General features: G+C 45.2%; 1 protein-coding gene across 2 annotated transcripts in view; it reads right to left on the bottom strand.

Moving 5' to 3' along the window:
- Nucleotides 1–487, bottom strand: part of SLC71A2 (solute carrier family 71 member 2) — a 100,886-nt gene extending 100,399 nt beyond the window's left edge. For both annotated transcript variants that reach the window (XM_035298532.3, XM_054253476.2), the window contains exon 1: nt 140–487. In XM_035298532.3, coding sequence (XP_035154423.1) covers nt 140–247 — 108 coding nt within the window. In that variant the 5' untranslated portion in view covers nt 248–487. The remainder of the gene's footprint in view (nt 1–139) is intronic.
- Nucleotides 488–17,078: the final 16,591 nt, after the last annotated feature.

Here is a 17,078-nt window from a genome sequence, read left to right as displayed (position 1 = left end):
ACTAGGAAAACCCGTATTCGTGATGAATTCACGAATTCAGAAAAGGACCGGCTTTCCCAGAGCCGAAGCCCCCGCCCGGAGCCCTGGGCTCGCGGGCCCCAGGTGCGACCCCACCCAGCCTCCCCCGGCCTCCACTCACCCAGCTGCTGCCAGCGGCCTGCGCGCCCGCGCGCTTCTCCGGCATGGCTCCCGCTTCGGGCTCCGACGCCGCCTTTTCCTCCGGCTCCGGCGGCGGCTCCACGCTCATGCCGCGGCCATGCCCGCGCCAGCCCGGGGCGCTCTGGGACGACGGCGACGCCGCAGACGCGGCGGCGGTGCCCGCGTCCTCATGGGCTCTGCGGCCCGCGGCGGCCCGCGGCTCGGGCGGCGACGCCAGCGGCGGCGCCGAGGGCTGTGGAGGCGGTGTAGGCTGAAGCTGCGGATCAGGCTAGCAGAGGACCGCAGCTCCAGGAACCGACCGACTCACAGACGGCACCGACCCAGTCTCTCGCAGTTGCCGGTGGCGTCAGGGGTGGGCTGGTTGGTCAAGAGACTGAGCCCCGCCCCGCCTCCCCACAGGCCGGCGCTGGGCAGGAGGCCCCGCCCCACGTCTCAGCTCCCGCCTCAAGAACGAGTCCTGGGCCTGAGCGGCCTCCTACGACACCACGCCCACACCAAGCCCCGCCTCCACCTCAGGACTGGCGCTTTGACGTCAGGACTTCGTGGCGCGTGGGAAATACGTCATCTCCTACAGCCCCTACGTCTAATTTCTTTTTCCAGAGAATGTGGGCTGAGTCTTGTCAAGTAGTGAGGGGCAAACGGGTGGGGGTTTTGTAGTGACTGCAGTTCAGTTCTAGTCTGGTTTGCGCCAATCCACCAATCTCTCAAGTTTTTCTATGATTCTCCAAGAAGAAAAGAATTTAATAACAATGTTTCCCAAATGTACTTACAACAATGTTTATTCTTGAAACATGATTAATATCTTGCGGAATGTGTAGGACACAGTTGGAAAAGCCTGGCTTTTTATGTTTATTTATTTTGAAAGATGTGCATCTAATACTGAATAAAAAAGTCGGCCAGGCGCGGTGACTCAAGCCTGTAATCCCAGCACTTTGGGAAGCCGAGGCGGGTGGATCACGAGGTCAACATATCGAGACCATCCTGGTCAACATGGTGAAACACCGTCTCTACTAAAAATACAAAAAAAAAAAAAAAAAAATCAGCTGGGCGTGGTGGCGCGTGCCTGTAATCCCAGCTACTGAGGAGGCTGAGGCAGGAGAATTGCCTGAACCCAGGAGGCGGAGGTTGCAGTGAGCCAAGATTGCGCCATTGCACTCCAGCCTGGGTAACAAGAGCGAAACTCTGTCTCAAAAAAAAAAAAAGTCTAGAGGCCGGTTGCAGTGGCACATGCCTGTAATCTCAACACTTTGGGAGACGGAGTGGAGTGGATGACCTGAGGTCAGGAGTTCAAGACCAGCCTAGCCAACGTGGTGAAACCCCGTTTCTCCTTAAAAAAAAAACACCTAAAAAATTAGCCAGTCATGGTGGTGCACACCTGTGATCCCAGCTACTCGGGAGGCTGAGGCAGGAGAATAGCTTGAACCTGGGAGCCATAAGTTCCAGTGAGCCAAGATAGCGTCACTGCACTCCAGCCTGGGCGACAGAGTGAGACTTCATCTCTGCAACAACAACAAAACAGACTAGAAAACAATAATATACTTGATCTTTTTACAGACATTAATAGTAGGAAAAAAATACAATTATTTCTATTAACAGGATTAATTATTTTAATTAAAGTTACTTCATTTAAGAATGTTTTTCAGGCTTGGCAAGGTGGCTCATGCCTGTATTGCCAGCACTTTGGGAGGCCAAGGTGGGTGGATCACCTGAGGTTGGGAGTTCAAGACCAGCCTGGCCAACATGGTGAATCCCTGTCTCTACTAAAAATACAAAAATTATCCTGGTGTGGTATACACCTGTTACTAGCTACTCGGGAGGCTGAAGCAGGAGAATCACTTGAACCTGGGAGGCAGAGGTGGCAGTGGTCAGAGATCACACCACTGCACTCCAGCCTGGAAAACAGAGGGAGGCCTCATCTCCAAGAAAAAGGGGGGGGGGGGTGGAGGCCTGAATGTGGTGACTAATCCCAACACTTTGGGAAGCCAAGGCAGGAGGATCCCTTGAGATCAGGAGTTGGAGATCAGTCTTGACAACATAGTGAGATTGCCGTCTCTACAAAAAAAAAAAAAGAAAGAAAGAAAAAGAAAATTAGCCTGGCGTGGTGACACGAACCTGTGGTACCAGCTATTCAGAAGGCTGAGGTGGGAGATTCCTTGAGCCAAAGAGATACAGGCTGCAGTGAGCTTGAACTTGCCTTGCCAAAATTATGACTGAGGCAGTGAAAGAGAGGTAACTTAATCCACTCTATCTTGCTTCTAACCTCCAAGCTGTCCTTGTTCATTACTGGGCATAGGCTGAACTAACTTTGGGAGAAACTTAGTTTATAATAGCCCTTTCCCAAAGCAGACCTCCTTCTTGCCTGGGGACTAGATTGCCTTTGTAGGACTAACATTAGCCACACAATTAGAAATTATGGTTTAGGAGTCAGGCAGCTGGAGGCTACATGATTCTCACCCTCCCTAAACTGCTTCTACAATCAGTGCTTGAGATATTTTGCAGACTCGGCACTTGATGGATTAGCTGGCACCACCCAGATCAATAAACTGGCTCCTCTGATTTTGTGGCCCCTACCCAGGAACTGATTCAGTGCAAGAAAACAGCTCCAATTCCTTATAATTTCATCTCTGACCAATCAGCACTCCTAGCTCACTGGCTTCCACCCACCCACCAAGTTGTCCTTAAAAACTGCTGGCCAAATGCTCAGGGAGACTAATTTGAGTAATAATAAAATTCTGGTCTCCTGCACAGCCGGCTCTGTATGAATTACTCTTTCTCTATTGCAATTCCCCTGTCTTGATAAAATCAGTTCTGTCTAGGCAGCAGGTAAGGTGAACCCACCAGGCGGTTACAAGCCCATATCACACCACTACACTTCATCCTAAGTGACAGAGTGGGACTCTTGTCTCAAAAAAAATTTTTTGGCCAGGGGCTGTGGCTCATGCCTGTAATACCAGCACTTTGGGAGACCAAGGTGGGTGGATCACTTGAGGTCAGGAGTTTGAGACCAGCCTAGCCAATGTGGTGAAACCCCATCTCTACTAAAAATACGAAAATTAGTAAAGTATGGTGGTGTGCACCTGTGGTCACAGCTTGTTGGGAAGATGAGGCATGAAAATCACGTGAACCTGGGAGGCAGAGGCTGCAGTGAGTTGAGATTGTACCACTGTGTTCCAGCCTGGGTGACTCTGTCTCAAAAAATATAGAGATATAGATATAGATATATATTTCTGATATTTTGCTATAAATATGTAATGGTAATTTTTATCAGAAAAACAATTTTCCAATTTATAAAAAATGTTTAAAAATGAATTACATATGTTTGGTTCCAAATTACCACAAAATTAGTGACTTAAATTAATGAAAACATATTCAGTGTCCATGGGTCAGGAGTCTTTCATGGTTTTTTTTTGTTTTTTTTTTTTTTTTGAGATGGAGTTTCGCTCTTGTTACCCAGGCTGGAGTGAAATGGCACGATCTCGGCTCACCGCAACCTCCACCTCCTGGGTTCAGGCAATTCTCCTGCCTCCGCCTCCTGGGTTCAGGCAATTCTCCTGCCTCAGCCTCCCGAGTAGCTGGGATTACAGGCACGCGCCACCATGCCCAGCTAATTTTTTGTATTTTTAGTAGAGACGGGGTTTCACCATGTTGACCAGGATGGTCTTGATCTGTTGACCTCGTGATCCACCCGCCTCGGCCTCCCAAAGTGCTGAGATTACAGGCTTGGGCCACCGCGCCCGGCCAGGAGTCTTTCATGTTTTACTGCATCCTTTGCTCACAGTTTTGTGAACTCCAGGTGTCTGCTGACTGCATACTCATCTGGAGACTTGACTAAGTAAAGATTCACTTCCAAGTTCCCTGAAGGTATTGCTAGATTTCATTTCCGATGAGTCAGGGCCTCCTATTGATAGCTGTCAGCCAGCTGCTATTCTCAGTTCCTACAGGCCACATTCAGGTCCTTGCCTCATGGATCTCTCCAGACCATGGCAGTTTGCTCCTTCAGACATCTGTCCAACACTTGCCTTTTTTTTTTCTTTTGAGATAGAGTCTCACTCTTTCTCCCAAGCTGAAGTGCAGTGGTGCAATCACAGCTCACTGCAGCCTTGACCTCCTGGACTCAAGTGATCCTCTCACCTCAGCCTCCTGGGATCACAGGTGCGTAAAACCATGCCTGGCTAACTTTTTTATTTTTGATAGAAACAATGTCTGTGTTGCCCAGGCTGGTCTCCAACTCCTGGGCTCAAATGATCTTTCTACCTCAGCCTCCCAAAGTACTGGGATTATAGGTGTGAGCCACTGTGCCTAGCCTTGATTTCTATTTAATATTTTTGTTGAGATTTTTTTCCCTTTAAATAAATTAATCATGTGGTCTTAAAGCTGGATTTTAAGATTGGGGTAAATTTAATGCTAAAATCAGGTATTTAATAATTGAGAGTCTTTAATCCCCAAGCCTATCCTCTGGTTTAATGATTCACTAGAAGAACCCCTGAAAGCTATTATACTCATAGCCGCAGTTTATTACAGTGAACGGATACAGATGAAAATCAGCAAAGATACGAGGCAGCTGAGTCCATGAGACACCACGCACAAGGTTCCAGTTGTCCTTCCTGAGTAGTCTATTGACAGCACTTAATTCTCCCAGCAATGATATGGATCTGGGTACTGTGCTCTGTGTGTGTGTGTGTGTGTGTGTGTGTGTGTGTGTGTTTAACAATATATGTAGTTTCAGAATTTCTAACTGTGGAAGCAAATTTTCCAACTGTAGTGTTTACGTGTGGTACCTTTTGTTTTTATCCTCATAGTAGCCAGTCAAAACGGTTTTCCAAAGTTACTAAAATCAATTTTCTTTTTTCCTCACTCACTTTGATGAGGTTATACCATACCTTTGTAATATATATGTTTTTTGAGATGGAGTCTCACTCTGTTGCCCAGGCTGGAGTGCAATGATGCAATCTTGGCTCATTGCAACCTCCATCTTCCTGGTTCAAGCAATTCTCCTGCCTCAGCCTCCTGAGTAGCTGGGATTATAACAACATGCCACTACCCCGGGCTAATTTTTGTATTTTTAGTAGAGACGGGGTTTCACCACATTGGTCAGGCTGCTGTTGAACTGCTGACCTCATGATCTGCCCGCCTTGGCCTCCCAAAGTGCTGGGATTACAGGCTTGAGCCACTGCGCCTGGCCTGTAATATAATTTAGTTCATTCATCACACAGGGCATACTATCCTAAGATCCCTCTTTAATTTGCACACAGTAAAGTCAACTCTTTGCAACGTATAGTTCTGTGGGTTTTGATAAATGGATAGGCCAGGTGCAGTGGCACAGGCCTGTAATCCCGGCACTTAGGGAGGCTGAGGTGGGAGGATTACTTGAGGCCAGGAGTTCAAGAGAAATGGATAGTTATGCATCTACCACAAGACCCTAAATATTCCTTGTGTGGTCACTTTGTAATTCATCCTTTTTTTTTTTTGAGACAAAGTCTTGTTCTGTCACCCAGGCTGGAGTACAGTGTCACAATCTTGGCTCACCGCAACCTCCGCCTCCTGGGTTCAGGCAATTCTCCTGCCTCAGCCTCCTGAGTAGCTGGGATTACAGGCATGCGCCACCATGCCCAGCTAATTTTTGTATTTTTAGTAGAGACAGGGTTTCACCATGCTGGCCAGGCTTATCTCAAACTCCTGACCTTGTGATCCACCCACCTCAGCCTCCCAAAGTCCTGGGATTTCAGGTTTGAGCCACCACGCCTGGCCTAAAGTCATCACTTTTTACATATAACTTGAATCTTTTTTTTTTTTGAGATGGAGTTTCGCTCTTGTTACCCAGGCTGGAGTGTAATGGCACAATGTCGGCTCACCGCAACCTCCGCCTCCTGGGTTCAGGCAATTCTCCTGCCTCAGCCTCCTGAGTAGCTGGGATTACAGGCACACACCACCATACCCAGCCAATTTTTTGTATTTTTAGTAAAGACGGGGTTTCACCATGTTGACCAGGATGGTCTCGATCTCTTGATCTCGTGATCCACCCACCTCGGCCTCCCAAAGTGCTGGGATTACAGGCTTGAGCCACTGTGCCCAGCCAACTTGAATCTTTTTAAAAGTATGATGCAATTGCATTGTTCAATAATGTCTGTCAGTCTCTTTGTGCTGGCAACTGTCTGCTGGGAAGGAAATTTAGAGCTGGCACCTACAAGGCCCAGATCCAAGCTAAGTTGTATAAAGCAACACCTCAGCATGGTATCTTTGTGGCTCTTTTTCTCCACCCATCTGCTGTTCCCTGTGTGAAAGGCTATCAAACTGTCTTACAATAATTGGCTAAATGTTTCAAACATACTTCACTTAATTTTGTTTGTTCCAAGCACTACGTTGTAATTGCAATTATAATCTAATGTGTTAAGATAAACTTATTTTCACAGATTTTTCTTTTGGTCTTTTTTCCTGAGAAGGAATAACGATCTCTCACCCAGACTGGGATATAGCAGTGTGATTTCAACTCACTATAACCTCCGCTTACCAGGCTCAAGTGATTCTCCTGCCTCAGCCTCCCAAGTAGCTGGCATTACAAATGCATACCACCACACCAGATAATTTTTGTATTTTTAGTAGAGACAGGGTTTCATCACATTGGCCAGGCTGGTCTCGAACTCCTGACCTCAAGTGATCAACCTGCCTTCACCTTCCAAAGTGCTGGGATTACAGGGGTGAGCCACTGCACCTGGCAACAGATTTTAGTTTAAGATAAAGTTCTTTTTATGTTTTTGAGACAGAGTTTCACACTGTCACCAGGCTGGACTGCAGTGGCACAACCTTGGCTCACTGCAACCGCCAGCCTCCCAAGTAGCTGGGACTACAGGCACATGCCACCACGCCTGGCTAATTTGTTTATATTTTTAGTAGAGACAGGGTTTGACCATGTTAGCCAGGATGGTCTTGATCTTCTGACATCAGGAGTTTGAGACCAGCCTGACCAACATGGTAAATAAAACCCTGTCTCTACTAAAAAATAATACAAAAATTAGCCAGGCATGGTGGCGCACATTTGTAATCCCAGCTACTCAGAAGGCTGAGGCAGGATAATCACTTGAACCCAGAAGGTGGAGATTTCAGTGAGCAGAGATCACACCATTGCACTCCAGCCTGCATGACAGAGCAAAACTCTGTCACAAAAAAAAAATATGCTGGGTCCTGTGGCTCACGCCTATAATCCCAGCACTTTGGGAGGCCAAGGCAAGTGGATCACGAGGTCAGGAGTTCAAGAATAGCCTGCCCAACATGGTGAAACACCATCTCTACTAAAAATACAAAAATTAGCTGGGTTTGGTGTTATGCACCTGTAGTCCCAACTGTTAGGGAGGCACTTGTCAGGAGAATCACTTGAAGCCACGAGGCAGAGGTTGCAGTGAGCCAGGATCCGGCCACTGTACTCCAGCCTGGGGACAGAGTGAGACTTCTCAAAAAGGAAAAAAAAAGCATTCTGGACGCGGTGGCTGATGCCTGTAATCCCAGCACTTTGGGAGGCTGAGGTGGGCTGATCACCTGAGGTTCAGAGTTTGAGACCAGCCTTACCAACATGGAGAAACCTCGTACAAAATTAGCCAGGCGTGCTGGCCATGCCTGTAATCCCAGCTACTCGGGAGGCTGAGGCAGGAGAATCACTTGAACCCAGGAGGCAGAGGTTGTGGTGAGCTGAGATCCTGCTCTTGCACTCCAGCCTGAGCAACAAGAGCGAAACTCTATCTTAAAAAAAAAAAAAGTGGAATTTTGAGTGACCCAGGCAAAGGGTTTATTTATTCTACGATGTGTGTGAACCATGTAAAAAGTACTTTTTCCTTGCCCTACTTCTGTTTCACATGTTAGAAATACATGCAGCGTGCTCTTCCTGTAGCCTTCACAACAGAAGTGATAAAATCTCTATGCCCTACGCAGGAATTGCTGATGTAGGTCAACTCCTCTTTTTTCTTGCCACCCTCACACAGTCAATAATCAAATATTGCTTATGCCATTTCCCACCTCCTATCTCTTTCACCACTCCTACATTGTGCCCTATTTATTTTACATGTCAGATTGTTCTGTACCTGCTTGCTGCCTTAGTTCATACCCTTCCCATTTCTCAGTAGTTTGCTGTATATCTTTGGTTCGCTTCCACTTATGCATGTACTCTTCGCACAAAATTAGTCTTTCTTGCCAAAAGCAATTGTAACAAAAGCAAAAATTGACAAACGGAATCTAATTAAATGTGAGAGCTTCTATATAGGTAAGAAACTCTCAATAGAGTGAACGGACAACCTACAGAATGGGAGAAAATTTTGCAAACTATGCATCTGACAAAAGTCTAAGGTCCAGGCTCTATTAATGTGAGGAACTTAAACAAATCAACAAGAAAACAAACCAACCCCATTAAAAAGTAGGCAAAGTACATGAAAAGACACTTTTCAAAAGAAAACATACATGTGGTCAACAAGCATATGAAAAAAAGCTCAATATCATTTATCATTAGAGAAATGCAAATCAAAACCACAATGAGAAACCATCTCACACCAATCAGGATGGCCATTACTAAAAAGTCAAAAAATAACAGATTCTGACAAGGTTGCAGAGAGAAGGGAATGCTTTAACACTGTTGGCAGGAGTGTAAATTAGTTCAACTATTGTGGAAAGCACTGTGACAATTCCTCGAAGAACTAAAAGCGGAACTATCATTCAACCTAGCAGTCCTATCATTGGGTATATTACCCAGAAGAATATAAATCATTCTATCATAAAGATGTATGCATGTGAACGTTCACTGCAGCACTATTCACAATAGCAAAGACATGCAATCAACCCAAATGCCCATGAATCAACCTAAATGCCTATCAATGACAATGGATAAAGAAAATGTGGTACATATATGCCATGGAATAGTGTGCAGCCATAAAAAAGAACGAGATCATGTGTTTTGCTGGACCATTCATGGAACTGAAGGCTATCATACTTATCAAACTAGCACAGGAACAGAAAACCAAATATCACATATTCTTACTTATAGGTGAGAGCTAATTGATGCCAACTCAAGGACCCAAGGAGGGAAACGACAGACAGTGAGGCCTACTTGAGAGTGGAGGGTGGGAGGAAGGGAGGATTATAAAAAGAATAACAATTGTGTACTAGGTTTAGTACCTGGGTGACAAAATAATCTGTACAACATACCCCATGACACTAGGTTACCTATATAACAAACCTGCGCATGTACCCTTGAACCTAAAAGTTTGGAAAAAAATATTGGTCTTTCTAAAACACAAATCTATCTTACCAAATCACTTTCGAGCTAAAAATTCTTCAAGATATCCTGTTTTCTTTTTAAAAAATTTTTTTTCTTTTTTGAGACAGAGTATCACTTTGCTGCCCAGGCTAGAGTGCAATGGCGCAGTCTTGGCTCACTGCGATCTCCGCCTCCCAGGTTCAAGTGATTCTTCTGCCTCAGCCTCCTGAGTAGCTGGAATTACAAGCATCTGCCACCATGCCTGGCTAATTTTTTTGTATCTTTAGTAGAGAAGGGGTTTCACCATGTTGGCCAGGCTGGTCTTGAACTCCTGACCTCATGATCTGCCCACCTCTGCCTTCCAAAGTGCTGGGATTACAGGCGTAAGCCACCATGCTAGGACTTTTTTTTTTTTTTTGTGACAGAGTCTCTCTCTGTCTCCCTGACTAAAGATATCCTATTTTCATGAAGGAAAAGGCTTTGACAAATTAGCATGATATGAATGCCTCAGGCTCTGGCCTCTGCCCACCTCTCAGCCTCATCTCCTGGCATTCTTCTACACCCATGTCATTGTGTTCCCATCACCTGTGAGGCTCCCTCTGTCTGAAATAGCCTGTTTCTCCTTCTCTTCCAGCTATTTATCTAATTCCTGTTAAGACTCAGCTCAGATATGGTCTCCACCATGTCTTCCCCAAGTTTCCCCTTCTGTATTGCATAACCCTTCTGGGCACCTTCTATCCACTTTGTTTAGATTTCTGTCAACATATAGTTCTCTTGCCAGGAGTGGTGGCTTACACCTGTAATCCCAGCACTTTGGGAGGCCGAGGCAGGCAGATCACTTTAGGTCAGGAGTTCGAGACCAGACTGGCCAGCATGGAGAAACCTTATCTCTACTAAAATACAAAAATTAGTTGGGCGTCGTGGCAGGTGCCTGTAATCCCAGCTACTCGGGAGGCTGAGGCAGGAGAATCACTTGAACCTGGGAGGCAGAGATTGCAGTGAGCCGAGATATCACGCCATTTCACTCCAGCCTGGGCGACAGAGCGAGACTCCCTCTCAAAAAACAAAACAAAAAACCCCATAATCTTACCCAAAAAGTTAGTGAGCACATGCCAACACTTTATTTATCTCAGTAATAAGGGAACCCATAAAGTGAGTTCAAAAGAGAATTTGAAAAATTAGAATTATTACAGTCAATGTGAAAAAATGGAAGTATGAATTAATATTGCTACATTAGATGCAGCCCTCATTAATGTCTTATCGGGCAATTAAACTGTAGCAGTTGGGGTTATCTCATTTTTCCACCATGGAAAAGAAAACCAACTCATCAATTTCTTAGGAGATAATTTCTAACTTTACAAGGCTGTAAAATATCTGAGCATAATCAGTAATAATGTAAAAAATAAATAGTCAAAACTCTTTTTCCTAGAGAGTCAGAAGACCCTTGGGTGGGTTTGTCAGGCAATCATCCTATAGCATGGCGTTGATAGAAGTGGAATCTCTTTATTCTGTTTCCAAGTTTTGAGTAATTTTGCATAGCACTATCATTGTCTACCCTGATGCTATACTCATTTTTTTGAACATTTCATCACAGTACATCCTTTAAATTTCATCGTATTCAGAAGCTATAAAAATACAAAAATTCACATCTTTTTAAAGCACTTAAAAACTGACATTTTTAGCGTTTTCCTTTAGATACATCTAAGATTTAATAGCCTAAAACCAGACCTTATACTAGCTTTAAGAATACTGCAATAACAAAAAGGGTTGATCCCATGAGGAGGGGTGATCTGGTCTTATATTCACTGCTCCTCACTACCCCAGTAACGGTGAGCCTTGGAGTTGGGCTGCACCCACAGATGAGACGAGTCGTGCACGGTTCTGAAGGATTGCCCTCCCTCCATCTCTGTCCTACATAAACCTTGGAGAAGGTAACATACAAACTCACTCAGAGATTTCTAAATCCTTAAGTTCTACAGGTGCCTAGAGGCACGTGGCTCTGGAAGCAGCTCCGGGCATCAAGAGGGAATCTGTGTGACAGCCGTGCAGCCACACCCCCTGAAGCAAGCCAGCAGTGAGCAGCTCAAACACAGATCAACAATCAGTAACCTTTTGGTTTCTAATAAACAATTTTCAGTATTCAAGTAGTAATAATATTAATCCATTAACTTTTAAGTCTTAAAAACAAATGCAGTCTTCAGAACATATAAACTTATTGCTGTATTTGAAATGTTACAATATTTTTTAAAGTATCCATGCAATAATTTAAAGATGCACACATTTACTAGAATGTGTCATGCAGAGCTGCTGAAAGAGCAACTTGAGACGTCTAGAAATCACTACATAACCCCCACGGACACGTGGGTTCCCCCCAGCCAATTTGTCACTTCAATTCTGACAGCTTTCCACGCCATTTTTTTTTAAGAGAAAGGTATTGCATCTTTATTATACAGGTACAGCAGTTTTAAAGGGACAAAATTCAAGTCAAGACAGTTATCAACTCTAATCAATACAATTACCAAAGCAGGACAGAGGATTAACAAGAAGCACAATCGTCAGAGAACCACAAGCAGCAGTCGGCCATGGCTATGCTATGTGCGCGTACCACCAGTCTAGGGCCAGCCTTCGGTGGAGAGCCTGCACTGGATTGGCTGAAGACGCCGCTGGCCCTGCACCAACGCGCTTGGACAGCAGAGGAGAAGTCTTAGTCACTCACCCTGAGAGGCTACCCATGAGGTCTGGACCACGTGTTGGTTACCCTCACACTCTAACACCTGAAGGTACATAACGATTATCTTATGGGGGTGCTTCACATGGACGCAGAAACCCAGCTCTTTGAGAACTCGTCTTTCCGCCTTTATAATTTGGTTCTTTTTTTGAGACGGAGTTTCGCTCTTGTTACCCAGGCTGGAGTGCAACGGCGCGATCTCGGCTCACTGCAACCTCCGCCTCCTGGGTTCAGGCAATTCTCCTGCCTCAGCCTCCTCAGTAGCTGGGATTACAGGCACGCGCCACCACGCCCAGCTAATTTTTTTTTTTTTTTTTTTTGTATTTTTAGTAGAGACGGTGTTTCACCATGTTGACCAGGATGGTCTCGAGCTCTTGACCTCGTGCTCCACCTGCCTCGGCCTCCCAAAGTGCTGGGATTACAGGCGTGAGCCACCGTACCCGGCCTGGTTCTTTAAATTAACATAATCTTGATCCAGTAGTAGAGGCACAGGCTTCTTTTTCTCTCTCAGCTGTCGGAGGCGGTGAAACACATTGATGACGTCCCATATGTGTCTTGGAGCCTCTTCTACCTTGGAAGCCAGGTGAACACAGGCTATTGACACATGCTCCATGGAATGCTTCACGAAGGACTTGGTGTAGAAGAACCGCTGGAACAACACCTGCCCGGTAGCCATGACCACCTGAGGCAGACGGAGCAGGATGCCGGCAGCCTGGATGAGCTCGCAGCCTACCACACGAAGGTCAGTCTCACCCGACATTTATTGAGACATGATGGGCCAATAGTAAATCCTTTAATACACAGTCATTGTGTCATTAGGACAAACCCATGGGCATTGTCTGCATTTTAAATTTGGGGAAACAGAATTAGAGAGATTAGTTATGGCATCTGTGATCACATAGCAGTAAGTAAGTGGTGCCAGGATTCAAGCTAGGGCAGAATGACCCTGGAGTTTCTGGCCACAAGTCAATACTATCTCACAAATTGGGTTTGTTGAATTATATGGGTAATGAACACAACAGCTTCATGTTACTGACTTGTATTCAGTAGGCTTTCAGAGGACCAGGGCCCTGGTGACCTGTTTTGACCCAGAGTGGGGAGGAGCATACTTCCCATCTGGAAGGTGGGGCAGCTTGGCCTTGCCCTCAGGCTCGAAGGGCATGGAGCATCATAGTGAAAGGCACCATCATGAAGGAGAGGCCCAAGAATACAGGTGGACTTGCACTTAAGTCCACTGGGCATGTCCTCGAGGACATGTCCAGGGTGACACTTGGGTAGGGATTAAACACCAGCATGAGCAGATGTGGATGGTGCGGAGCACGCAGAGCTGTGAGGCTACAGCTTCATGTTCATGTTGTAGACTGTTACAGGCTGGGGACTCTTTGAATACTCTGGCTTTACTACAGTTGTTCAAGAAACTATGGAAATATTCCATTGTTCTCTTAGTACACAAACTTTGTTTATTCTTATTTTAAATCTTTTGCCAAAATAAAGATAATGCTAATTAAAATTGTCTCCTCTCTCTCTCTGTCTCTCTCTTTTGAGATGCAGTTTTGCTTTTGTTGATGCAGCTTCATCATGTTGGCCAGGCTGGTCTCGAACTCCTAACCTTAGGTGATCCACCCGCCTTGGCCTCCCAAAGTGCTGGGATTACAGGAGTGAGCCACTGTGCCCAGCCAAACTAAACTTTCCTAAATGTCATGTGGAGGATAAAATTATTTGTACAAATGTTTTCGTAAGTATATTATAAAGCATTTCAACACCTAGTAATCCACTATTAAAGACATGATTTTTAAAAATAATTGTAATATTTGGTGCCATTATATAATGGAAAATAAGGTAAACATGCAGACTGTATATAGTCCAATTCAAATACGAAATATGAGGAAAACCTATTAGCTCAATTTCTGGCTTTTTTGAAGAAATCGAATCAAGTTTATTCAATAGCACCCCATGTCTCAATATAACAGGAAAGAGAAAAGGATGTTAAAACCCATCTCCTTTGATAACCTCGAATTAGACGACCAACTGGCCTGATTTGCCTGGGACTAATGGTTATTAGGATATGGGATATTTAGTGTTAAAACCAGGGCAGTCCCAGGCATACTGGGACAGCTTGTCTTTTTTATCCCTCCAGTTCTTTTTCAAATGTGTGGAATATTCACATTTCTTTATCCTGGGACTTTTCTGCTTGCATGTAGGCTCTCCAAGAAGTCACAAAGCTGCACCATGGCAGGGCTGAGGGATCAGCCTCTTGCATTAGAGGTGTTTTCAACTGTATCTTTGGGTATCCAGGCTGCCACCAGGTAGCGAACACAGAACTGTCCTGGGCAACTTTGTCTTTGGTACTCTGTGCTTTCTCTGTTGACATCCTCAGTTGCTACCTCCACACACCTTGCACTGTGATCCCTGTGGCTCATGCCCGTGGACACTCTCCAGGGACTTGCTTTCAGCACACTGGAATGCTTCAACAAAAATGCCAGCTGTTGAAGCTCAAAGTGTGACCTCTTCCAGAAGTGCTGACTTTTTAAAAGGGCATTCTCAGAGCTCAAAAATCTTTCAAAGACACAAAGCTAGAGTAAAAATTGTTAGCTCTGTGAAAACCAAAGTGCACGGCACTTAATAGCAACAGTTGTTTCTAACTGAGAACCATGTGTCAGTCATCATGCTAAATATTTTACAAACATTAATTCACTTAATATAACAGTAGATACTGAATCAAGCCCATTTCACAGGTAGAGATGTTGAGGCTGAGTTTGGTGACATGTCCTGCCCCTTATCACAGAGCCAGAGGGATCAGAGCCTAATTTGAACCCAACTCTGTGCTTATACACCTCCAACATCAGGCTTTTTTCTCCCCCACAATGAATAGGTTATTTTTTTCTGATATCACACACACACATACACTATATGTATATATGGTTTTTGTAGAGAGACAGGGTCTCACTCTATTGCTGGAGTGTAGTGGCGCAATCATAGCTCACTGTAACCTCAAACTCCTGGGCTCCAGCAATCCTCCTGCTTCAGCCTTCCAAGTAGCTAGGACTATATGCCCACGTAATTTTTTTTTTCAGAGACAGGGTTTCACTATGTTGCCCAGACTGGTCTTGAACTCCTGGGCTCAAGCAATCTTCCAGCCTCAGCCTCCCGAAGTGCTGGGATTACAGGTCTAAGCCACCGGTGCTGGGCCTCATGTGTTAGATTATAATGAGGTCTCTTAGTCTGCAGCCAGGATCAAGTCCCCTCTCTTACCGCTCACTGATTCAGCCACATACAATTATTCTGATCATCTGCTATGCACGCATGGTGTTCTTGGCACTAGGAATCCTGCTGTGAGTGAAGCTGAGCTCCTGCCTGCATGGAACTTGGGCCAACTGGGTCTCCAGGATGTGCTTTGAAGTCACTATCAAAAGTCATGGGCACTGGAGAGTTTCTTGTGCCTGATGCTGGGGAAGATGCCAAATTCCACATTTGCCTCCAATGGCACAAATGTCAGTTTCCACCAAGCTCCACCCTGTCCAGGTGACTCCTGTTATGGCTCTTTTCAAACCATCTCGCCTTCTCCCACAAGTGCCACCAACAGGCAGACGTGGGGAGCTGGGTTTGGAGACGCTGGTCTGACCCTTAGGTGAACTCTCTCCTGAAGTTGCAGGAGAATGGGTGCTCAGATGGAGAATCAGCACGCTTCTCAGAATTGGAGGGTGCTGTGGTTGGAGGAGTCTGCATTATGTTCTGGGTTGTGAGCTTTTCCAGAATTCCACTCCACAGGCACATGTCTGCTGTGCATGCATTTCTTGGTATAAATCACATGGCCCTGAGTTCTCTAGTCTTGAATGTCTACATAACATGTCTAGCCCCATCTGAGAATACTGGAAGTCTAGTCTGTTAGAAGGCCCCTGAATATGTGTTTGTCCTGTTGGTGCTTCCAGGAGGTTGCCTAACGCCTCAGTTCTCTTTTGTTCTGTGTTTCTTGCTCTAGGCTATTTCCCCATTTTCTGTAGGTCACCTCCTGCCACCTCTTCTCCAGGGTGATACTGTTTGCAACACACAGTTCCTTGTCTTGGTTTCCCAAGCATCTTACTTCTGAGATATTGGCTGTAACAACTAAGAAAATATTATTACAAGCTTGGGGGTAACACTAGGTATTTAAGAACAAATCAAACCTGAGCTTCAAATAAGGATCGCAGGATTAATGCCTGCCTTGTACGGGACATCAGGGACAAAGACCAGGTGCCTCCACAAGTGACTCTCCTCACGTCCCAGCAGCCAGCTGACAACTGCATGCACTAATGGTCTCTTTCTTCCCTTTTCTTTATCTGCATGCTGGTTTCCAGGCCTTTGCTCACCCTAAAGGAGTCTCTGTTGCAAAAAATTGAGGTGAAATTCACATAGTATAAAATTAGCCAATTTAAAACACACATTTAGTATATTCACAAGCTTGTGGCAAACATCACCTCTAGTTCTAAAATATTTTCATCACACCAACCCCTGTACCCATCAAACAGTCACTCACTGTTCCCTCCTCCCCCAGCCCCTGGCACCCACCAATCTGCTTTCTGTTTCTATGAATTTACCTATCCTGGATGTTTCATGTAACTGAAATCATACAACAACATATAACCTGCAGTTTCTGCCTCCTTTCACTTGTCATAATGTTTTCTGGGTTCATCCACATTGTTAATGAAGTATCAACATCTCATTTCTTTTTAAAAGTTGTGGTAAAATATATATAGCAAAAATCTATCATTTAAACCATTTTCTTTCTTTTTTTTAAGAGAGTCTCTCTCTGTTGCCCAGGCTGACGTTCAGGGGCACAGTTTCAGCTCGCTACAACCTCTGCCTCCTGGGCTCGAGTGGTTCTCATGCCTCGGCCTCCTGAGTAGCTGGGATTACAGGCATGCACCACCATGCCCAGATAATTTTTGTATTTTTAGTACAGATGGAGTTTCACCATGT

The sequence above is a fragment of the Callithrix jacchus genome, chromosome 1, assembly GCF_049354715.1.
Source record: "Callithrix jacchus isolate 240 chromosome 1, calJac240_pri, whole genome shotgun sequence".
Taxonomy (NCBI): domain Eukaryota; kingdom Metazoa; phylum Chordata; class Mammalia; order Primates; family Cebidae; genus Callithrix; species Callithrix jacchus.
The sequence above is the reverse complement of the archived record's forward strand: the minus strand, read 5'-3'. Positions and strand labels throughout refer to the sequence as shown.